The 24,566-nt window shown below is 39.6% G+C and overlaps 2 protein-coding genes across 3 annotated transcripts; both read left to right on the forward strand.

The window, feature by feature from the left end:
* Window positions 1-3,254: 3,254 nt before the first annotated feature.
* mmp30 (matrix metallopeptidase 30) lies at window positions 3,255-7,193 on the forward strand. Its single transcript, XM_026329374.1, has 10 exons — window positions 3,255-3,501; window positions 4,590-4,837; window positions 4,915-5,063; window positions 5,137-5,262; window positions 5,347-5,508; window positions 5,667-5,868; window positions 6,049-6,179; window positions 6,306-6,465; window positions 6,564-6,667; window positions 6,768-7,193. Exons 1-10 carry the CDS (start codon window positions 3,394-3,396, stop codon window positions 6,869-6,871), a joined length of 1,494 nt encoding a protein of 497 aa, XP_026185159.1. The 5' UTR covers window positions 3,255-3,393; the 3' UTR covers window positions 6,872-7,193.
* A 5,890-nt stretch (window positions 7,194-13,083) lies between these two features.
* acat1 (acetyl-CoA acetyltransferase 1) lies at window positions 13,084-24,020 on the forward strand. Of its 2 annotated transcripts, none has more exons than XM_026329379.1 (12): window positions 13,084-13,181; window positions 14,359-14,406; window positions 14,503-14,620; window positions 14,878-14,973; window positions 16,648-16,748; window positions 17,378-17,521; window positions 17,814-17,964; window positions 18,063-18,158; window positions 19,043-19,156; window positions 19,434-19,498; window positions 21,171-21,328; window positions 23,636-24,020. In XM_026329379.1, the coding sequence occupies exons 3-12, from the start codon at window positions 14,536-14,538 to the stop codon at window positions 23,754-23,756; spliced, it is 1,131 nt and encodes a 376-aa protein (XP_026185164.1). In that variant the 5' UTR covers window positions 13,084-13,181; window positions 14,359-14,406; window positions 14,503-14,535; the 3' UTR covers window positions 23,757-24,020. The 2 variants fall into 2 exon arrangements, with proteins under 2 accessions (XP_026185164.1, XP_026185163.1); XM_026329378.1 differs by lacking the exon at window positions 13,084-13,181 and adding an exon at window positions 13,682-13,817.
* The last annotated feature ends 546 nt before the right edge of the window (window positions 24,021-24,566 follow it).

A 24,566-nucleotide genomic window follows, 5' to 3' on the forward strand; every position in this document is an offset into this window, starting at 1 on the left:
CTTATCCAAATGTTTTTCAGGGTTTAGGCAAGCTCCCCCTTCCCCTCAGAGATGCAGTGCAAGCAGAGTTGAACAGAAAGGGATGTGAGTTATTTCAGAAGTCACTGAGCCGACGGTATGGTGTTCAGCTATAGTTGTCATCCCAAAACCTGCTAAAAAGCCACCCAGAATATGTATAGATCTCACACCCTAAATGCAGCAGTGAAAAGGGAACACCATATCCTCTCTGCACTGGATCAAACACTAGTATTAAACACTAGCATTAAAAGATGCTAAAGTGTTCATAAAATCAAACGTTGGATCTGGATTTTGGCAAATCCCTCTCACACCAGATTCTTGACCTCTCTCAACCTTCATTACTCCTTTTGGTAGATATCAGTTCAACAGACTTCAACAGAGCATCGGCTCTGGAGCATTTTTCGAGGAGAATGTCTCGGATGCTGGAGGATCTTGACGGAGTAATCTGCCATGCTGATGATGTTCTTGTATATAACTGGGACAGACAGGAACATGACCATAGAATGCACTGGGAGGTCCATGAGACAGCTTTTCAGAGACCAAAAGATATAGTAAACTCTCTAGAAAGAAGTGTTTTCTCAGTATTCCAACACAGCAGACATAAGGGTTGCTGCCATATGGTATTGGAGCCGTACTTACACAGAAACAGACTGATGGTTCATGGAGACCAGTGACATACATCTCAAGAGCACTAACAGACACTGAATGGTGCTATGCGCAAATTGAAAAGGTGCCGCTGGCAGTCACGTGGGTCTGATCATACCTTACGACTCTATAGTTCACATAGAGGACAGACCATAAATCCCTGGTTTCTCTACTGAGCACGAGAGGCTTGGATGTTCTTCCACCGTGAAACCTCAGAATTCAGTTCAGGCTTCTATGCTTCTCATGCAACATTGTCCATGTTCCAGGGGAAACCTCATCATAGCTGATGCCCTGTCCAGAGCTCCACTGGTTGGCCTGCCCTCTGCAGGACATCTTCAGCTTGAGAAAGAGGTGGAGGTTTTCATAGACTGTGTTGTGAATTGTCTCCTGGCCACAGACAAAAGGCTGGAGGCACAGCACAGAAAAAGGATGAATTGTGCAAAAAAGTGAAAATGTTGGTATGGATTCGTTTGAGTGGTCAAGAAAACAGTAAGTTTTGATCGTAGACTTTTTTTCAAGATATATTGAGATAGCAGAGCTTAAGTACACTTCAGCTGAGGTTACTATTACAGCTATTAAAGAGGCCTTTGCCAGACATGGAACTGCAGAGACTGTTGTATCAGCTAATGGGGCTGCAGTTTTCATCAGAGCTGTTCAAACAGTTTGCAAAGTAGTACCAGTTCATACACATCACAAGCAGCCTGCGCTACCCCCTAGCAAACGGGGAGGCCGAATGTGCAGTTCGGACCATCCTGGAGTTGTAGAAAAAGGACAAGGACCCCAGCAGGGTGCTGCTGGTTTACAGAGCCACTCCATAGGATCACGGGTTCTCGCCAGCTCAGCTGCTAGTGGGGAGAAACCTGCACACCTTCCTAACCTGTCATGAGGTGGCAGTACACCTCATTTACCCTTTTCCCCTTTATCTCTTTTCCCCCTTTTACTTCTGTGTCTGTCAGTCTCGTTAGCTTAATTATCCGCAGGTGTGCGAAACAAGGAGGCACACCCTTCACGCCCATCGACAGTTCATTGCTGGCTTCCTCCTGGCTTTCCAGCCAACTATCCAGCAACCACTGCTCACCAGGGAGTCGCTTCAGCTGACCAAGACGCCACCCATCTCGTCCATTGAAATCTAAAATCTGCTCTTGTTTCACTATTGTTTCTGCGTGTGGGTGCTTCTCCCTCACACACACATGACAGCCTCCTAACATAACCCAAACAACAGCCAAGCTGGATCCTAAGTGACCTGATATGTAGGCTTTTTGCAGGAAGGATGAGAAGGGAAGGCGTCAGCAGGCAAACAACGAGAGACACAGCTCCAGATCTCTCCCAGAACTCTCATCTGGACAGAATGGATTTACCACAGAAGGAACTCCTGGGGCAGTCGTCAGGCCTGACAATATCCTATATCATATGTGGTAGAGACTAATAGGGGTCTTCTTAGGAGAAACAGAAATCATCCTCGACGTACAGAGACTGTTACTCGGTCTGGTCGAGTGTACCACGCACCTGACAGAATGAACTTGTGAACAAAGAGAGAAGTTCATGTGAAAAAAAGTAACAGAGCAGTTAATGTTAAAAGGTACACAGCACATTTGTGTTCATTTGCGCTATTGAGTTATTTTATCTGAGTCTACTTGAAAAAGAAAGTATGACTTGAGCTAAAAGGGGGAGGTGTTGTGGTAGGACTACTGTTCCCATAATGCTCCACTCCTCACAATGCTCTGTTAAATGTTGCTTCCGGGTTTTTGGAGTAAACACATTTCCTTAATAAGAGTCCTGGTGTCCACATTATACAATAATAATAGGCCCCAGACTGAATGACAAGGCAGGAGAACACAAAAATTCTAGGCAAAGCTACCAGTCAATCATACAGGGGCAGACATGAAAGCTTGCGATCACAAATCAGGCTTAACATGGCGTGGAGACAATCTATCAAGGAGTGAATAGTAGCCCAGGGCTTTTAGAGAGCAAAGTGACAATGAGTAACAGGTGTGTGGCTGCCCTGGACACAGTTAATACAGGGGAAAGGCAATGGAGAGGGTGGAGGATCTGAAAACACAAGCTGTGTCCCGACTCAGGGGTCGCATCTTTCAAAGGACATGGTCTGCAAATGTGCAGCTGAGCCTAAACCTAGGGCTACCTGTTTACATCACTATCCGTTCCTCACGAAGCTATTATTTTGACAGAAAATGAGATTATTGTGTCAGCGAGTGATGTATCATTGTGTAATGTTACTTTTGGCCAACAGTGTAAACTTTAGTTAACGTTTGTGAAGAGTCTCAGTCATTAGACTCTATATTAGGCTAATAATTTTAATATGTTTACAGGTTTGGATCTACTGTTCCCAGTTTATATTATTCAGTCAAGCTGGCCCAGTGACCAGTGGCAGCTGTCAATGATTGGTTTGTATTGTGCAGTTTCTGATCTGCATCATGTTCACACAGGCTCATGCTACTCCCACCACAGAATTGTATTAACTCTGTTCTTTCTCTCATGATTATGATTCTTATCTCGCTCCTGTTGTTGTAATAGGCCTGTTCAGGCATTTGCAGGAATGTTTCATTGCCCCATCATGCACCTTTTTCTGATGTTTACTTCACATCCAAAACATTGAAACTCACAGTTTCAGGAAAAAACCAACCAGTGCATTCCAACTCTGAGCAGAGCCTGGGAGGATGATTAGATAAAGTACCTGCTGTTGTTTCTTCTGTGCAGTAGGAAAAAGGAAAAATGGAAGGTTCGTTGGCTTTTAAAACTATGGTGATAGTGATGATTGCAGCCCTCTGCAGAGCTATGCCCACCACTTCACCCAACCAAGAAGAGCTCTCTAATGCCCAGGTAAACATGAAGTGTTAAAATAATCATTTGTTGGTGTTATATAACCTGAAGATATTGAGAAAAGAACAATTTGTCTTTGTGATTCTATAAGATCTTATGAAATGATGCATTTTAACTCCTTTTATTTTAAGATTTCATGGTGGATTTGGTAACACCCATGGTCTGGTAGCGCTTAATACTGTAGGTTCTTGACCTGGATGCACCTAGCATTCTTTGAGCAGCTACTTTGTCAGAAATTCAACTGAAGAGAATGTGGTGTAGTGCTGTTTATGTGCAGCCAACAAAGTACATTATTTTTAAAACGTTAGTTAATAATTGTGATTTTTTTATCTATGATCAACTCTCATCTGCTTTCATGCCAAAACCAATGTAAGTCCTGTAATTTTCCACCCAACAGCAGAAAACCTTACTTAGAGTTGGTAAGCTTTCTGAGGAGGAGGAGTGCAGCCTGTCAGTTGCATTCATCTAACAACTTGCTGTAGCTGCTCCATCTTGTTTCATTACACCATGACAGATTTAACATTAATCCACTCTCAACTAACGCTGAAAATGATAACTGTTTTACAAGTTGGACTCTTTTAATGTGAAGAGGCAGCAATGTCCAGTTAGAGTGATGGAGCCTATCAACAAAAGGGTTGATTTCTGTGAGAAGCAACGCAAGCAATGATGTTGGATTGCACATATGCATCATTCTGAACCATGTGCAGGAATGGTTACTAACACTCAAAATAAATTTATAGAGAGAAAATGAATGGAACGCCCAAACTGAGCCTGGTTCTGCTGGAGGTTTTTTCTTCCGTTAAAGGGAGTTTTTCCTCTCCACTGTCACCAAGTGCTTGCTCATAAGGGAATTGTTGGGTTTTTAGTTTTAGTTTTTGTAAAGTGCCTTGAGATGATTTGTATTGTGATTTGGCGCTATACAAATAAAACTGAATTGAATTGAATTGAATTGAAATAAATTAAATCAAAGGGTGAATTAAACATTCTGTATCAAACATTGGAAAATGTGAAAATAAGTGATTATAACTTTAAGTTAAATTACAAAATAATCCTTGTCTTTCCTTTTTCATTTTTCATTCCTTGTCCAGGAATATCTGTCTCAGTTCTTCTCTGATGTGGGTGTCAGTGCCCCAAACAGTGTCTGGCGCAGCTCTTTACCTTCCTTTGAAGACACGCTCAAAAAAATGCAAGAGTTTTTTGGCCTGGAGGTGACAGGGCAGGTAGATGCCAATACCCTGGAAGTGATGGCTCGCCCCCGCTGTGGTTTCACAGATGTGAGCAGATATGGTCACTTTGAAGGTCAACCTAAGTGGGGCAAGACTTTGGTTACATACAGGTACAACACAGTATCTCCATGTCGCCATTCATCCAAATATAAACCACAATAAACTCCTGTCTCACTGCTTGTCACAGGATAATTGACTACACACCAGATTTGAATCAAAGTGATGTGGATACCACCATAGCCAAAGCTCTGAAACTCTACAGTGATGTCATTCCTCTGGATTTCCAGCAAATTGACAGTGGCACTGCTGACATTATGATCACATTCAAGTCTCGAGGTAATCTAGTGCTTCTAGAGCCTTTGAGAAAATGTTTGTCAAAGTGTTAAATTTATTCTTCTCTCAAATCCAGACCATGGTGATTTTTCTCCATTTGATGGGCCAAGTGGGGTGTTGGCCCACGCATTCTCCCCTGGGGAAGGCAATGGAGGTGACACCCACTTTGATGAAGATGAAAATTGGACTCTAACCTCAGCAGGTACTGACATTAAGGGAACACTGTTATTGGGATGTTACGATTCTAGTAGGTTCCATACTCACAGTAATCAATGTGTTTGTGCAGGAACCAACCTGTTCTTGGTGGCAGCCCATGAGTTAGGACATGCACTTGGGCTCGCCCACTCTCAGGTCCGGACAGCCCTGATGTTTCCCACCTACTACTATGTGAACACTGAGGGGTACAAACTTCCAGATGATGACAGACAGGGAATACAAGCCATCTACGGTAAGAGCCCAAATAATTCACAGACTGATTTTGGCAATTAATGGGCTTATACATTGTATTATATAAACAGTGTGTTTCATTAAAGTAAGGGCACACTCTCTTACTGAGAGTAAAGGTTCTCTGCTAGTGCAGTGACTGTAGTTTTTTATGTCTTATAGGAGTCAGAGAAACATCAGCTCAACCGACGGCTAAACCTTATCCACATCCCAAGGCCACTAATAAACCTGTAACAAAACCACAGCCTAGACCTGAACCAAATCCTGCACCCACACCACAACGTCTTCCAGACAGGTGCAGCTCAAACCTGATTTTTGATGCTGCAACTTCCCTTCAGCGTAATCTTGTTTTCTTCAAAGATGGGTGAGAGATTTATGCTTCTTTTTAAATTTAAATTTTACAAAAAACAAACTGCTGCACCAGAGAAAACTGTTAATGTTTAAAGATATGGGCATAAATAGGGCACAGATTTTTTTTTTTTTTTTTTTTTTGCCTCTGTGATCACTGTCTATTTTGTGGAATACTCTTTGTTTGCTCTGTCAGATATTTCTGGAAGCGGGTCAGCTCCTGGCATGGTATCACCATGAAGAGAATTACATCTGTCTGGCCTGGAATCAACAAAGTTGATGCTGCTTATGAGTTTAGGAAAAACAACATTGCCATTTTATTTCAAGGTACAAATATAGCTCAGTTGATAATACATAAAAAAAAAAACAATTGGAAAAAATAATGGAAAAAATATTAAATTAATGCTGGACTGGATTGGAACATGCAATAATGGCAGGTTTCTCATGTAACAGGGAATTACTACTGGGGGATCAGAGGAAACAGTATCCTACCCAGTTATCCCAAACCTCTCACAAACTTTGGGTTCCCTCCATCTGTCACCAAGGTAGATGCTGCTGTCCATGTGTCATTTACAGGCAAAACCCTCCTGTTTGTGAACAACAAGTACTGGAGGTCAGTAATGTAATTAGCAACAAACATTACAACAAACAAACATTATATGAGCTGGATCTATGCATAGGCATTTACAGTCCTCCTTATATTACTCATAGCTACAATGAGAGGATGGGAGCAATGGATGCTGGGTATCCAAAATTCATTCACAGTGATTTCCCTGGGATTGGTGACAGAGTGGATGCTGTTTTTGAGAACAAAGGTAAGTAACAGTGAAAGGAAAATCCCTCTGCTGTAGCATTATGTTCTTGCTTGGCTTGATACCAGTGATGCCACCCCCCCCCTCCTGTGTCCCCTTTCAGGTTACCTGTACTTTTCACATGGATCCAGCCAGACAGAATATGACTACAAACGAAGAAGAGTTATCCGCAATCTACTAAATTCTGCATGGATGGATTGCAACTAAAGGATCAAAAACCCAAACACACACAAAAGTATATAACACTGAATCATCCCTGTACACCTATTGCATTGTTTTACTTCAGATGTGCAAGGACAAACATCATTTGAAACAGAACATATATTAGAATATAGAATATACATGTAAATGATAAAACAATAATGTAGGCAACAGTTGCTTGTCATTTAAACACAAAGCCTGGGAAAGTTAATGTTAAAACAGTATGTAGCTAATAGCTTTGCTTGTGCATGCATCAATGTAACATGATTATGACCTGTAACTGATTTAGTTTGCGTTCAAAATTTTAAACAATATTATACAACTTGAATTGTGTATTGAATTGCCATTTTGTACACTGAATTGCCAATTGCAAAATGCATTTTCAAATTGCACGTTGAAATTACATATTGAATTGGGAACTGTAATAGAGTCCAGAAAAGGTCCATACATGATCAGGGCAGGAGTGGCACTCATTTCCAGCTCTGGAGTTTCATGACTTAGACCAGCCCACTTTAGTTCACAAATGACTATATTAAAAGAATGTAATTAAAACTTCAGTATATGTCTGCAATAGTGCAGTGTTATCTACAGCCCTGTAATTCATTGTATTTTTAAAAAATATCATCATTTCCAGTTCAGTGCTAATACAGTAGCTAAAGTGTTGCTTCACAGTGAAGATTTATTAGAACAGTTAATAACAGTATTCTTTACAACACAATGTAATGTTTAACAGTATCTGAATCTATTTTCTATAAGAATTAGTGTTCATAACTATCCAAACCTTGAAATATCAAATAAATACATATATAAAAAATAAAAATTTAAAATAAAATCTAATGATCGTCTCTTTTTCCTTTGCATAAGTGAGGAAACAAGAGAACATAAATACTGAATATATATTCTGTACAAAATTGTTCACATATATCCAATCCATAAATAAAGAAAAAAAAACAAAAACAAAAAACAAAAACAACAAACATTGCACTATCTGCAAGAATTTTTTTTTTGCTCTCTAGTTTGACATCCTGCTGTTCCATGTAGGGATCCCCATCACTTCCTTTTGGCATTTCACTAGCTATCCTGACAAAGTAACCCTCCAGAGGGGACATCTTTAGTCTGTCCCATTGAGATGGAAGGCTGTATACTTCTCCACATAATGTGCCAACTGTAGCCCTGTTGTCAAGCTTAAGCTGACATTTGCTTATTTCTTCTAGAGCTGAGCTGGGAAGTCCATTTTCCCTCACATGAGCAAAGTTTCTTGCACCTAAACAGGCAAATTCTGAAGTTTTGCATTAGCAGAAAACCTCTTATGGATACTGCCTGTTACTGTGTCTACAATGACATTGTGTACTTTTACCTTGAAGTCAGTTTCAGCTGATGCCAGCTGCTCATCTGCAAGCTCTCCTGGCATCCTTCCTCTCTTTTTTCTGACCCTTCTCTCAGAAAAGGCAGCCTGCACTACAAGTTCAGACTCTTCCTGCTCTTGCAACTTTCCATTCGCCCACTTCACAAAATCTTCAGCTGCACACTTTACTCCTTCAAAGTTCCTAGCACACTTCCTGAGACCCTCCTCTGTCCCCTCAACCAAACGTTGAGCTGTGATGATATCCATTCCCCTTGTCTGTAAGTATTTTTGAAAGGGGGGTTTAAGCTCAAAAATGTGAAGGAAGAGTTGAGCAGTGGGCACTGTGTCATATTTCACTTTGCCTTGTCCCTCACAGTTGGCTTTTGTTTACTATCATCTACAATGGTGTCTAAAGCACTTCAAAAAACAAGCCTCCTTAAGGATTCCCAAAGCACCCTAACACTTTAGTGCCTGATCCTTAGCCCACCACCTAGTTGGCCCTATTGGGCACAGTCGTCTGTGATGCTTGTCCTGACTCTTCTCTTCCCACTTCTGCATGCTCTTGTATGACACTCTTAAAAAACTGTTATATCATTAAGCAGTGAAAACAGAGATGCACTTTCCACAACACTACCCGTTGTGTCTGCTAGTACAAGATTCAAAAGATGTGAGTGACACCAAATATGAACCTGATGGGGGAAATGCTCAGAGGAGTGTAGAAAAAGTGTCCCTTCATATTAGCGGCACCATCTGTTGAGTTGCACTCACGTGCCAATGTCCATATTAAGGTCCAGTAGCACTTTTTTCAGAAGCTCTACAAAATTCTGGCCAGTAAATGACTCACAGTCCACCACAGCAATCAGTCTTTCTTGAATGACATCTGTTACATATCTAAGTATGATTGAACGCTGGTCTTTGGAGCTGATATCTTGCATTGTGTCAGTTTGGACTGAAAACCTGCCAGCTTGTCTCACTTCTTCTGCTATAGTCACCTTTATCAGTTGGCTAATGACATAAGTAACTTTATTAAATGTTTCTTTTGACAGCAGAGTAACTAGTGCACCTCTGCCTTTTGCACCAGTTTCATGCTGCTTTTTGCTGTTTTCAATGGAAGTGTTAACATGCTGTTGGAGGCAAATGTCATATCTACTCAAAAGTAGAATCAACTCCAGGACGTTACCATGATTAACAGCAAAACTATCTATATCTAAGCTATAACCTGCCTCTTCTTTATCTCCCCTGTAGCTAAGGCCACATTTGCCTATGGCTTTAACAAAGTCCACTATGCGCACCATAAACCAGACATTTCTTTTTCACTTTCTCAGCATGTAATGACATGTGGTTGCCAGTCAACAGGCTTTTCAGAAAGTAAGCATCTGCACTATCTCTGTGTGTCTTACTTCTTCATGTTCCACTGTCCTTTGGTGAATGTGTTTCCAGTCATTCATGCCTTCACTTACCAATGGTGCAAATGCCAAACAAACAGAACAGAACAGATTGTTTTTTTTTTTTCACAGTAAGTCAGCCACTTACGGATTGTTCCATCTTTGCTATTGAAAGCCTTTGGTAGCGGAACATTTGGGGTTTGTTTAGGATGATATGAAAAAAATGTATGTATATCTTGTGAGGCTGGGCAAAGTAATCAAAACTATCAACAGAACTATCTTTGTCTACCTTGTTCCTAGCTAGTGCTTCTGGGTTCTGCTGCTGAGTTGTTGCCTCTTTTATCTGTCCCTGAGTATACTCTGCTTTCCCTTCCACACTTCCTTCTGTATCCCTAGACTTGAGTGCAGCTGTATTTAATCACAATAAAATGCATTCTGTAAGCTTTTAACATATTTGATATGGAAAGCATGTTCAAGTTAAATTGAATCAAAGCAAATGAAAATTTCCAAATAGCAAAATATTTCATATGACTTTTATCCTATTCTCTTTCAATCGTGGTCTTTGTATATTCACTATCTTTTGATTAAAAACATAATGGGTCACTAGTAACACTTGGGCATAGAAAGTTGTTATATTATAACTAATGTGACCATGTTTGCTTATTCACACATTGTGGTACAACAGCTTACCTGTGTTTTCTACAGTGAGAGCATCAGTTTCTTGCATGATACAACATGATACAAATTTAGTGTCATATTGCCATATTTTCAATCACGAAACAATTCTCCCCTTTTTACAAAGCTTTTTGATCAAGTCAAGTCAATATCATTAATGTAGTGGTGCTGAATCATCTGGTATCATTCCCTTTCTGGTGTGTTGGACTCATGACTGGTGCTTGGTAATGTTACTGAGTTTAGCTCTTCCCTGTTCACTGTTCAACTGGACTAGAGGCTGCTGCTGAACAGCTACAATAAAAAGTTTGATACATAAACATGAATGGTGGTTTGCAGAAAACACAGAAACTAAGGGTAGACTAAAAATTCGAAGATCATAATAAATGACAATTGTACTTTCATATGGAAAACAGAACAAAACATAACTTATTGCTTTTAATTCATGTGTTGACTGCTGAGAAGACAAGAAAAGCATAGCCTAGTCTCCACTGTCCTCGCTGTCCTAGCGTATATAAAAATGTAGTTTGATCCTTGTCTTATTTTAAGAGTCAAACTCTAACCCCACATTGCTATACATTTTTACTACAGCACCACCTACTGGTTAAGAAGTCATACACCAATCTATTTCTGTATTAGCACTTTCAATATTGTGTCGCTTCAAAACAAATCACGAAAGATAAATGCATCATCATTGACCTGCAGGCTGCACTAGTCTGCTGTGAGTGGCGCTACGAGACAAATGAGAAATGAAAAGACTGGGGCTGCAGGCAATTAGAACAAGATCCGTATTTCAACCCAGTGGCATGACAACACCGGCCCTCCTAAACTTTTATTGGGAAAAACATACACAAATTAATTCATAACATAATCATATTGTAATAAAGTACTGAACACCATCACAACAATGGTTTTTTTCTCCTTTTATGAATTGTCTTTTGAGAAAAGACATGCAAGACACATGCATTCTTGCCTCTTGATCCACTGGAGGCCTCTGTACACATTCATGGTGGTACCATCTTTGACAGCCATCACAGAAAATTTGGGAAAACAGAATGTGTAGTGGTACATGGTCCTCCATCCCACAATAAAAGCACAGGCGGCTTAGATAAACACTATTCAACAAATATGTTCAGACTAATACAGTCTGCATTGCACTGCATTAATTCTCTAGATTATAGTTGCATATTATTGAAAGGGATAAAACCAACACAGCATAAAATAAGTGACTACTAAGCAAAAAGGAAACAGACTCTCTGAGAAGGGAAATGGCTATTTGTCCACTGCCTTACGTGATGTGTCCACATTTTTTGCCTCCCCCTGTAAAATCTTCTTTGCAAACTGAAGACAACTTTGTGTATCAGAATGGCACAACACAAGCATGGTCTATGATTTTTCTCTCTAACTGATCACAGACAAATTAAACAACAAATGTAAAGTAATACACATAGTGTACATAAAGTATTAGCATATTTAATAAAACCTCCATCAGGATGTATAAAAGCAGGTCAGGAAGCCAGTGTAGAGATCTCAGAACAGGAGTAATGTGGTTGTTCTTCCTGGTTCTAGTCAGGACCCGAGCAGCAGCGTTCTGAATGTATTCCAGCTGCCCTGCAGCTCCTTTTGAAAGCCCCATGAACAGGTTGTTACAGTAATCTAACATACTGGAGATAAATGCATGGATGAGTCTCTCCAAGTCTGGTTTAGACATGATCCCTTTGATTCTGGCATTTCCTGGCAGACTGGCTTGCCATGAAAAGCACCCCCTTCCAAAATTTGCCCCTATATGTCCCAGCATCAAATAATTTTCAGAGTATAATTATTGGACCAATGCGGTTAAGTGGGGTGAGTTTCATGGATGTGACACTTTTCTAACAAGTGTCACTTACTTACTAAATGAGGGGGGTGTATTTCCTGGCAGAGCACTACTTGTATTTAAGCGTGAGTTCAGAAAAGGCTATGAAATAATCTTTGAGCTAAAGTCAATACATTTTATAAAAATACAGAATACTAATGTTTTATATTATATTGACTGTATATCAACATGCCACTTTACAAACTTCTTTTGTAGGCTGAAGTAATCAAGACAAACAGTTTTTGACACGCTGAGGACAGCACTGCAGTGTCTGCGCTCTGTATTTGGAAGAAATCCAGCTCGCCTAGCCCTCACTCTGCTGCTAAACAATATCCCGATACACTTTCTAGTTATATATGAACTTTAACAAGAACAAAATGTGATGTAGAATGATAGCGGTAATGACAGAGATGGCTATAGTTCGTTTGGTTTTGTTATAAGGCGACTGTCATGGAATGCGCGTTCCCGCGACCGGGGTGCTTTTTTTCGGCACAGCACCAGGTACCTATGCAGGGCAAACAGGAACTCCATACAAAAAAAAGTCCCCGGCAGGAAGTCCCAGACGGGAGTCATGACAGCTACAGAGTAAGTAAATGATAGTAATAAGTGAAAAATAAGAACTAAGATCATTAGTTAATTTAATTTGAAGGGTTCCACAATCTTGGAGCTGCCACTGGGAAAGCCTGGTCTTCCCATCTCAATCGAGTTGTAGGTACTTCTAAAAGCTGTTGATTAGATAGCCTCAAAGGTTTGTCTGGCTGTCAGAGTGTGAGGAGTTTAGACAGATGAGATGGAGGTAGTCCAGGTAAAACAAGCAAATAAGATCTTAAAATCAATCCTAAAAGTAACCGGAAGGCAATGCAAAGAGTTTAGGAGTGGAGGTTAAAAGCCAAGCTGCAGTGTTTTGAACTAACGGAAGTCTGGGAGTAGTTGACTGCGTGACTCAACGGCTTTACTAATCCAGACAGGAACGATTGGTAAAGTAAAACACATTCTGGTCGTTTTGGGGGCGACGGCATCCGAGAGTCAAGATGTGAGCCAGGCTCCCAGTCAAGTGAAGTAAGTGAACAAGTAATCTCAAGGGAAATTTAAAAAGAGTCAAAGAGTTTTGATTGTTTGCAGCACATTTTTTAATTAGCTGTATTTATTTGCAGTACTTTTCTCTGTGCTTGTCTTATCAAATCAGTGAAAATGTTTTTTGAATTTACTTATGTTTTGTCTGTTTACATTTATTTCCTTGAGTTGCAGTGCGCTGAGATTTCAGGGACACAGTACAAATCAGACGCAGACCAACCTATTAAGTTGCAGACTTGCTATTTAAATATGAATCAAGATATTTTGAAGCTGGCCCTGTGATGGACCGGTAACGTGTCCAGGGTGTACCCCTGCCTTTCACTGGGATAGACTAAAGTAGATCCCTGTGACCCTGAATAGGAATAAGCGGGTATAGATAATGGATGGATAAATATTTTAAAATTTGATATTTTGGGCTGGCGTCAATAATAAAACTACAACGACCATAATGCCCAGTCGACGATGACGTTAGAACACACCTCTAACGTTGATTGGCTGATGTATTTATCCTCCGCTCTATGTTTGAAGGTGACGGGGTTTATCTGTGTGAGTCACGGTGTTGTGTCCTAAATGTCATCTCGTGGAGTTTTAACCATGCGCGCTCACATATGTAAACGACTGGTAAGTGAGGGTGTGTAAAATAATTTGGGTTTGCCTGTTATATTGTTATATTGTTATATTGTTATATTACACAATAACACGACTTGGCGTCACTGGCTGCTTACCATTTAAACACAAGGCCTGGCTGTGTCAAGTTAAGAGGTCAGCTAACATTTGCCTTTTTGCAAATGTCCAGCGGAGTAAACGGTCTGACAACAGATAGTTGATGACGCTGTGTCATAGCACTGGCTCCGTGTAACAGCAACGTCTGCTCCTCCACAACCTGAGATAAGCTAACAACAGTAGTGACGTTAGCTAGTTAGCTACGTTAGCTGCAAATTTACAAAGCCACAAAGAGGTTTATCTCTTAAGGTAAACATTGAAGTCCCTGTTACGTCGTAATGTTACCTGACGGTATCTGCCCTATACCTATCATAACAGTAGCTAACATGTTCCTCATGCTAGCAGCTTTCTAATAGCATTAGCTAAAAGGTAGGAGTCAGAAATAGGTCCTGTCATCCACGGAAAATGAACTGTCCATGTCATTGTTCTGCCATTGCAGGCTCACAAGTACCTCTCAAGAACCTTCACATCTCGCCCTTCTCTCAATGTAAGTGACTTAACTGGAATTTCACATTCTTGGCACGATTAAACATTTGGACTGCTCCTTATAACACAGTCTTTATTTTTATATATGTGGTTTCAGGAAGTTGTCATTGTCAGTGCAGTCCGCACCCCAATGGGCTCCTTCAAAGGCAGCCTGGCAGCAGTACCAGCCACTAAACTGGGCTCCATCGCCATCAAGGGAGCCATAGACAAAGCGGGTATCTTTAGATGGTTCATCTTCAATAGATAATTTCACTCCTTAGTGGTTTACTATATTTTACCCAGACATCCTTGTATACTCTCATCATTCTGAGATTGGCCATAATGGTAATGATAATGAGATAGATATCACATCAGCTGATTGACAGAGCATATCTAGATGTGAACAGTATCTAAATTTCTCATTAGAATTTCAAATGAGTGGGTGGATTGTTGTGTATATTTAGTGAGTTGACTGAATGTTCCTTGTGTTTAGGAATCGCTCCTGAGGAGGTGAAGGAGGTCTATATGGGCAATGTGCTTCAGGCAGGAGAAGGACAGGCCCCTACAAGACAAGCCTTGCTTGGTGCTGGTATGGCCAGACTGTTAATTTATTTTTAATTGTATTCAGATTACTGTAATCAAAGTATTGTTATCTAGAAACCAGTGACACAGATGCTGTCTTCACCAAAGTGGGAACAAACCAAGATTATCAAATCTCTACTATTAGTAGTGAAATGATCCTGTTTCTTTATACATTACTAGTCTCAAAGCCACAGTTCATACCTGTATCACCAAGGCAACAAAATTTGAAACCCAAGAGTTTACCTCCTAAAATGCAAGGTTTATGTCCATCAGCTAGGTGAGGGCTCCTGTTGTCTCCAATAACAAGTATTTCCAGCTTCTAAAGAGGAACACACTTATGTCATTACTGATATATAAAGTCAGGCCAGTTCAGCAGCCGGACTCATAGATGAAGTATGTGGTTTAGCATTGTCCTGATGAAATATGCAAGGCCTTTCTTGAAAAATACATTGTCTGACTGGGAGCATACGCTGCTCTAAAACCTTTCAGGAGGACATGGCGCCCAAGGTTGCCTAAAAGAATGTCAAATTTTGCCACAGACCATTTTACATGAGCTTTGGCCTAGAGGAGACAACAGTGTTTCTGGATCATGTTCATATATAGCTTCTTCTTTGCATGATAGAGCTTTAATTTGCATTTTTGGATGACACAGCAAACTGTGTTCACAGGCATTTTTGGAAGTATTCCTGAGCCCATGAAGTGATGTCCATCACAGAATCATGCTTGTTTCTAATACAGTGAGGGCCCGAAGATCACAGGCATCCAGTATTGTGTTTCAGCCTTGTCCCTTGCGCACAAAGATTTCCCCAGATTCTCTAAATCTTTTGATAATAGTATGTACTGTAGATGATGATATATTTAAAGTATTTGCAATTTCACTTTGAGGAACATTATTCTGAAATTGTTCAACAATTTGTAGACACAGTGTTTCACAGATTGATAAACCTCTGCCCATCTTTACTTCTGACTCTAAAATGATCTTTTTGTACCCAATCATGTTACTGACCTTTTGCCAATTAACCTAATTAGTTGCACAATGTTATTCCAGCTCTTACTTGTTAGTACCATTTACTTGTCCAGCCTTTTGTTGCAGTCCAGACCTTTCACAAAGTGAAAATATTTGGCACATCTTGAAACAAAAAATACAACAAAGAAGATCCAGCTCTGTTGACCGGTTAGAATTAGGCAAGCGTGAGACCACACTCCTTTCCCAAAACTCAAACAATTGGTTTCCTCAGTTCCCAGACATTTACAGACTGTTGTTAAAAGAAGAGGGGATGCTACAAAGTGGTAAACATGGGCCTGTCCCAACTTTTTTGAAATGTGTTGCTGCCATCAATTTCAAAATACCTTATTTTTTTCTTAAGGTGGTACATTTTCTCAGTTGAAACATTTGATATGTTTTGTGTTCTATTGTGAAAAAAATATGGGTTTATGAGATTTGCAAATCATTGCATTGCACTGCATTCTGTTTTTAGGTAGATTTTACACATCGTCCCAAATTTTTAGGAATTGGGGTTGTAATATAAATAGCTATATGATTTCTCTGATTGACAGTTCACATTTGACACATATCATTGTAAAATAATATACCATGTCAAATATGCAATTGCACAGTCTGGCAAAGGACAAATGCACACAAAAGCATAACTAGTGGTTGTATCCCGGATTGTATCTCCAGGCTTGACCCTAGGCACTCCAGCAACAACTATCAACAAAGTTTGTGCCTCTGGGATGAAGTCCATCATGATGGCAGCCCAGAGTCTAATGTGTGGACACCAGGTAGCACTGGCATTAAATACACTACATCTCTGTAGCTTGTTGGCAGCTGCTTGCAGTTAATATTGCAATTTCGAATTGCAATTTTAGCAGTTTTAGGTCCATAGTTGAACATACTAGCCGTCAATTATTCTTTCATCATTATTATTTAATGAGCTACAAAACACATATACTTTCTTTACATTTCAATCACAAAAATGTGGTTTGAAGGTTGATACATATTTGAGCTCTAGAAAAATACTACACAAGCCATATATTTTCAGTGAACAAAGCAATTTTAAATGACTATTTTTTACCAGTTTGTCTAGCCTTAATATTGTATGCAGTCATGATTATTGTTGGATCTCTTAAAATAACAAAATACAGATTGCCGATTACACTTACATGTTGCATTGATGATGTGTATTAAAACCACAAATCTGATTTGAGAGAAGATATGGTATGAAGATAAGGACTTCTTGTTGTAACCAAGTGTTTACAGTTAGCTAGGATAGGTCATCACACACACTATTCCTCACTGGAGTCTACTACTAGCTTTTCAGTGGCATTGCAGGAACCTGAAGTTGTCAGTACATCTTGTAGTGCGTCAGTATGTATATGTGCATAAATGATTTATAGTTGTTTTCGTTTAGGATGTCATGGTGGCAGGAGGCATGGAGAGCATGTCAAATGTACCCTATGTCATGGCTAGAGAGACCCCGCTATATGGAGGAGTGAGAATGGAAGACCTCATTGTCAAGGATGGGCTCACTGACGTCTACAACAAATTCCACATGGTACCCATCAACCTTGTAACCCTTGCTTATAACCCCTGCTTTCTACAGTTGCAGGGATCTTAAAAATACATTTGCAAATATATTAAAAAAAGTTAATGCCCCAGTAAGTAAATTCCAACTCACTTTAGTAGGTAGAGACAATATTTCTGGTGATGTTGAAGATGATAGGAGAGTGACTAGGTTTTTCCAAAAAGAAAATGTTTTTTTTATCCTTTGTCATGACCTAAATAAATTAATAATCTAGATTTAAATATAACCTGTTTGCCATGGCCTTTGCCCCACACTTTAACAGGGAAATTGTGCAGAGAACACGGCAAAGAACTGCCGCATCACCAGGGAGGAGCAGGATTCCTATGCAATCAGCTCATACAGTCGTAGCAAAGCAGCATATGAGTCTGGTGTGCTGGCCAAGGAGATTGTAGCAGTCACCATTCCCCAGAAAGGTATAGCATGTTATCAAAAATATGTTTCTCCTGGGCCATGGAGTGACCTTGGTCATTTTTGTAGTAAAACATATGTCATATTGGCATGATGTTTCTAGGCAAACCTGATGTGGTCGTGTCTGAGGATGAGGAGTGGAGGAGGGTTGACTTCAGCAAAGTCCCCAAACTGAAGGCGGTGTTCCAGAAAGAGAATGGTAAATATGCAGGTGTTGATAAAGATATATTATGTAACTTTTTTTCTTAATATGTTTTTAGTTGAAATACTCTCCAAAATCATGGATGTGGAGAGCTGTGATCAAAGGCTTCTGGTCACAGATTGATTAAACAACTTGGCAGCAGGGCAGAGACATTACGTTTAAAAAAAGTTTTGATCTGGCCTTGCCCTAATAACCATCTGAGTGTCATTATAGCAGTAGCTTAATTTCTGAACTTGCATAGTGTAGTGTGCCCTAAGACAAAAAAAAAATCTCAAATTTGTACTCATCAGATCAGGATGCAGATATCCACTAGTTTAATACCCATTCCTTGTGCTTCTCAGCCAAAGCTGTTCTTTTCTTATTGTTCTCTTCAGCAGTGCTTAGAAACATGAAGGGCCCCTCCTGTCTTAAATTAATGGACTTGTTTCTCTTTAGTTTTTACCATAATACTGATTGCTACATTTGTAAAGTAGGGCTATTATGCTGTACAGCAATACCTCTGCACAACACAACTGATGGTCTAAAACACATTGAGAAGAATTTGTGATATTTCTAATGGTGTACAATGCTGTTATCCAGGCAGTTACTTTGAGGAATAAAAAATACACTTTGCTTTGTTTAGATATTGTCAGTATTAGTCCTCATTGTAGAAAATAATGGAAACAAACCATGGAATGAGTAAGTGTGCTCAGGTACCCTCTGCTTTTCATAAACTGTCAAAAATGTCCATTTTAAGAGGTGTTTGTGTTAGTTAATCTGTTCACAATTGTCAAAAAGTACTCAAACAATACTAATAATGCAAACTTAGCTGAAGTGCAGCTTATAGATTTCTTACTTTGTGCTGTAATACAAATGTTCTGAGCAGTTCACTTGGTTTTTAGGCACAGTGACAGCAGCCAATGCTAGCACTCTGAATGATGGAGCGGCGGCTCTTGTTTTAATGACAACAGATGCTGCAAAGAGACTAAATGCCACTCCACTGGCAAGGATTGTCTGTAAGCTTTACACACAGACACACACACACACACACACAGAAAGAGAAACTTGCAGAGGTTAACTAGCTTTTGAATGTGTAGTAACTTAAGCATCTAGCTGATGAAGCATGTTTCTGCACTCTTACAGAAATGTCTTAGGAAAAATGTACTGTATATTATTATAGTTATACAAAAATGGAGAAAATAAATACCATGTCATTACAACAGTATGTTTTTAGGTTAAATTGCCACAGTTGAAACATTTGATTGATTTATTTTTTTTCCCCCATCCACATAGCTTTTGCTGATGCTGCAGTTGCACCCATTGATTTTCCAATTGCTCCTGCATATGCTGTACCAAAGGTTGGTCCAGTGGAGTGAGAATTTTATATATATATTTCTCTCTACAAAACTAAATAATAAAAATATACCATCCCTACCTCACATATACATACAGTGGTGTGAAACGGTGTTGGCCCCCTTCCTGATTTCTTATTTTTTTGCATGTTTGTCACACTTTCTTTCAGATCAAACAAATTTAAATATTAGTCAAAGATAACACAAGTAAACACATCATGCAGTTTTTAATTGAAGGTTTTTATTCTTAGGGAAAAACAAAATCCAAAACTTAAAAAAAAAAAAAAAGTGTGAAAAAGTGTTTGCCCCACCCCTGTTAAAACATAACTTAACTGTGGTTTATCACACCTGAGTTCAATTCCTCTAGCCACACCCAGGTCTGATTACTGCCACACCTGTTCACAATCAAAATCCAAAACTACATGGCCCTGTGTGAAAAAGTGTTTGCCCCCTAAACCTAATAACTGGTCGGGCCACCCTTAGCAGCAACAACTGCAATCAAGCGTTTGCGATAACGATAACTTGCAATGAGTCTGTTACAGCACTGTGGAGGAATTTTGGCCCACTCATCTTTGCAGAATTGTTGTAATTCAGCCACATTGGAGGGTTTTTGAGCATGAACCGCCTTTTTAAGGTCATGCCACAGCCTCTCAATCGGATCCAGGTCAGGACTTTGACTAGGCCACTCCAAAGTCTTCATTTTGTTTTACTTCAACCATTCAGAGGTGGACTTGCTGGTGTGGCCGGACATTCTCCTTCAGGATTTTTTGATAGACAGCAGAATTCATGGTTCCATTTATCACAGCAAGTCTTCCAGGTCCTGAAGCAGCAAAACAGCCCCAGACCATCACACTACCACCACCATATTTTACTGTTGGTATGATGTTCTTTTTCTGAAATGCGGTGTTACTTTTACACCAGACGTAATAGGATACACACCGTCCAAAAAGTTCAGCTGCGCTCTTGGGGTAATTGTGGTCGGCCGGCCCCTCCTGGGAAGGTTGTCCACTGTTCCGTGTTTTCACCATTTGTAGATAATGGCTCTCACTGTTGTTCGCTGCTGTTCTAAGGCTTTAGAAATGGCTTGATAACCTTTTCCAGAGTGATAGATCTCAACTACTTTCTTTCTCATTTGTTTTGGAATTTCTATGGATCTCAGCATGATGTCTAGCTTTTGAGGATCTTTTGGTCTACTTCACTTTGTCAGGCAGGTCCTATTTATGTGATTTCTTGGTTACAAGCAGGCGTGGCAGTAATCAGACCTGGGTGTGGCTAGAGGAATTGAACTCAGGCGTAAACCACAGTTTAGTTATGTTTTAACGGGGGGCAAACACTTTTTCACACTTTTTTATTTTTTTTTAGTTTTGGATTTTGTTTTCCCCTAAGAATAAAAACCTTCATTTAAAAACTACATTATGTGTTTACTTGTGTTATCTTTGACTAATATTTAAATTTGTTTGATGATCTGAAACACTAAAGTGTGACAAACATGCAAAAAAAAATAAGAAATCGGGAAGGGGCCAACACTTTATCACACTACCGTGCGTGTGTGTGTGAGATATATATATATATATATATATATACACACACACACACACACACACACAAGCATGCACTGACCATTATGTTCATGGTGTAGATGTGTTAGAATTTTCTAACACTTCACTGTGTGTGTCAGGTGCTGGATGCAGCAGGACTGAAGAAGGATGATATCGCTATGTGGGAGATCAACGAGGCCTTCAGTGTGGTCGTCCTGGCCAACATCAAGATGTTAGACATTGACCCAGCAAAAGTCAACATCAATGGAGGAGCTGTATCACTGGGACATCCAATTGGGTAAGCAGCTGAGAACAACTGATTTAAAAACCATGATAGGACCTGGATTCAAAGACTAATTTGCTACCACTTAAATTTTCGCAGGTAGAACTGGGTTAAAATGAAGAACAAGGTGTGTCCTAAAAATATTTAAGTTTTATTTGTATAGCGTCAAATCACAATACAATCATCTCAAGGCACTTTAAAAATAACACCCCAAAAAAAAAACAAATCCCTTATGAGCAAGCACTTGACGACAGCAGAGAGGAAAAACTCCCTTTTAACAAAAGAAACCTCCAGAAGAACTGGGCTCAGTTTGGCCATCTGCCTCGACCAGTTGGGGTGAGTGAATAGAGGAGAGAGAAAAGAATAGCAACAATAAACAAATAAACACTGCAGGTTGATGGGCCCAGTAGCACATCAGCAATATACAGCTCCAGGACCAGGGACACCTGCAGAAGATAAATTAGTTTTTGAATCCAGGTCCCATCATGGTTTCAAAAGTAACTTGCTGGTTTTTCTCCTGAATCCAGACTGGGAGCTGGTTCAACAGGAGAGGAGCCTGATAGCTAAAGGCTCTGCCTCCCATTCTACTTGTGAACCACAAGTAGACCTGCACTCTGAGAGCGAAGTGCTATATCGGGATAATATGGTACTATGAGGTCTTTAAGGTATGAAGGAGCTTGATCATGAAGGGATTTGTATGTGAGGAGAAGGATTTTAAATTCTATTCTGGATTTTACAGGGAGCCAATGAAGAGAAGCCAATATAGGAGAAATATGATCTCTCTTGGAGCATTCTGGATTAACTGGAGGCCTTTTATGGTGATACTGGGACATCCTGATAGAAATGAGTTACAGTAATTGAGCCTTGAAGTAACAAACACATGGACTAGTTTTTCTGCATCATTTTGAGACAGGATGTTCATAATTTTGGCAAAATTATGCAAGTAAAAAAAGGCAGTCCTAGAGATTTGTTTTGTGTGAATTAAAGGACAATATCTGATCAAAATGAACTCCCAAGGTTATTCACAGTTGTGCTGGAGGCCAGGGCTATGCCATCTAAAGTAGCTATTTTGTTAGAAAAAGCTGTTTCTGAGGTTTGTAGGTCCAAATACAATAACTTCTGTTTTCTCTGAATTTAAAAGTAGAAAGTTACTGGTAATCCAGGTCTTTATGTCCTTTTAGACACACCTGAAGTCTAGCTAACTGGTTTGTGTTATCAGGTTTCATAGATGGATACAGCTGAGTGTCATCTGCATAGTAGTGGTAATTAAGAGTTCTTCCTAATAACATTGCCTTTAACAGAATCGGTCCTAGCACAGAACCTTGTGGAACTCCGTAACTCACTTTTGTGCACATGGAAGGTTCATCATGAACATGAACAAACTGAAATCTGTCTGATAAATAAGATGTTGCTGTTCCTTTGATTCCAATCACATGCTCCAGTCTCTGTAATAAGATGCTGTGGTCGATGGCGTCAAATGCAGCACTGAGATCTAGCAGGACAAGTATAGAGATGAGTCCATTATCTGAAAATCTTCAAATAGTTCATTCCTGTGTAAGTGGTCTGATTAGCAAAGGATCAAGGATTTTAGAAATAAATGGTAGGTTGGATATTGGTCTATAATTAGCCAAGACTCCTGGATCAAGACTAGGCTTTTTGAGTAAAGGTTTGATTACTGCAGTCTTAAAGGCCTGTGGTACATAGCCTGACACTAGAGATAAATTTACCAAGTCTAATAAAGATAAGCCAACTCATGTCTTTAGGTGTCTTTAAGCAGCCTAGTTGGGATGGGGTCTAAGAGACATGTTGATGATTTAGATGAAGCAACTGCTGACGTGAATTCAGAGAGATCTATGGGAGGGCAGTCCAAACATAACTCAGGTGTTATGGATGAGCTACTATAGTAGAAGAGAAAAATATCTTTCTGTACTTCTTCCCGTTTTCTTATTGTTTTGAGTCTTAGATTAAAGCATTAGCTTTAAGCAGTTCAGACAAAAGAAAAGGTTTTTCTCGGAAATATGTTTACATTTTAGACTTAGCTCATAACATTATCACTTACAAGAAAATTGACAGGGTTTACAGACATTTAAAAAATGTTGCTTTTGTTGCAGGTATATGTCTTTTGCATGTATGTATGTAGATCATGGATCTGTTCTCTCAGGGGCCTTGTGTTTTCACAACCCCTGGATAACCCCTCACAAAAAATTGTTCATTTACTTCTTTTTTCATAGCAATTCCTTCAACTTACCTTCTCCATCAGCTGGTGGCAGAACTAAAACACACAAATGTTGAAGATTAATAAACTTGTCTTTCTTTTGAAAGGATGTCTGGAGCAAGAATTGTGGGTCACATGGTGCACAACTTGAAGTCGGGTCAGTACGGGCTGGCAGGCATCTGCAACGGAGGTGGTGGAGCCTCATCGATTCTGATCCAGAAGTTGTAGTTAACTTGATAGAAAAATTTGAGTGTGTCTTGACAACTGGTTGGTTCCAAAAGTTACATCTGTAAACTCCCTTTTACTGTAAAGTATGCATCTGTTACAACTTCTTTGCCAACTGCCTTAATCAAACAGCAAAAATAGGCCTCAACAAATCAAGTGTTAAGCACTCCTTTGTGTGACAGAATGTGTTGTGGAAAAGTTGATTCATATTTAACTGTGAATTATAATGGTTGAATAAATAGTTTCTATTAAACCATCCAGCCATCATCTATACCTGCTTATTCCTTAACCTGGGTCACAGGAATCTGTTGGACCTATCACAGCTCTCTTTTGGGTGAAAGGCACGGGTACACCCTGGACAGGTCTAGTTTCTATTAAACCATTGTTGATCTTTATTGACTGAACATGAGATTGATGGTTTGACAATGATTTACGTTTAACAACTGGTACATTGCTTTGATTTTAAATTTTTTATACTTAATCTGAACACTTTGATTAGTAATAGAACATTTACAGTGTAATTTTCAAGTTGGGCACTAGATCCTATTTTCCTCTTAATAATGCATTCTTTCATGTTGTGGAGTATATCAGAGTTGACATTTATTAGAGGGCTCATATTGCTTTCTCACAGCAGGTTTATTCACATTTGTTGCAGTAATCATATTTTTAATGGGTAGGGATTAGTTTACCCTTAATATAAAAAACATCTGTTAGAGAAATTAAAATGTTTACCCTCCTGTGACCTAATCCAGCTTACTTTAGGTATAACTGACACATCTTCTGAATAGGGCCTATTGTGTATTGTGGAAATAC

Source organism: Mastacembelus armatus, chromosome 14, assembly GCF_900324485.2.
Source record: "Mastacembelus armatus chromosome 14, fMasArm1.2, whole genome shotgun sequence".
In the NCBI taxonomy this organism is placed as follows: Eukaryota; Metazoa; Chordata; class Actinopteri; order Synbranchiformes; family Mastacembelidae; genus Mastacembelus; species Mastacembelus armatus.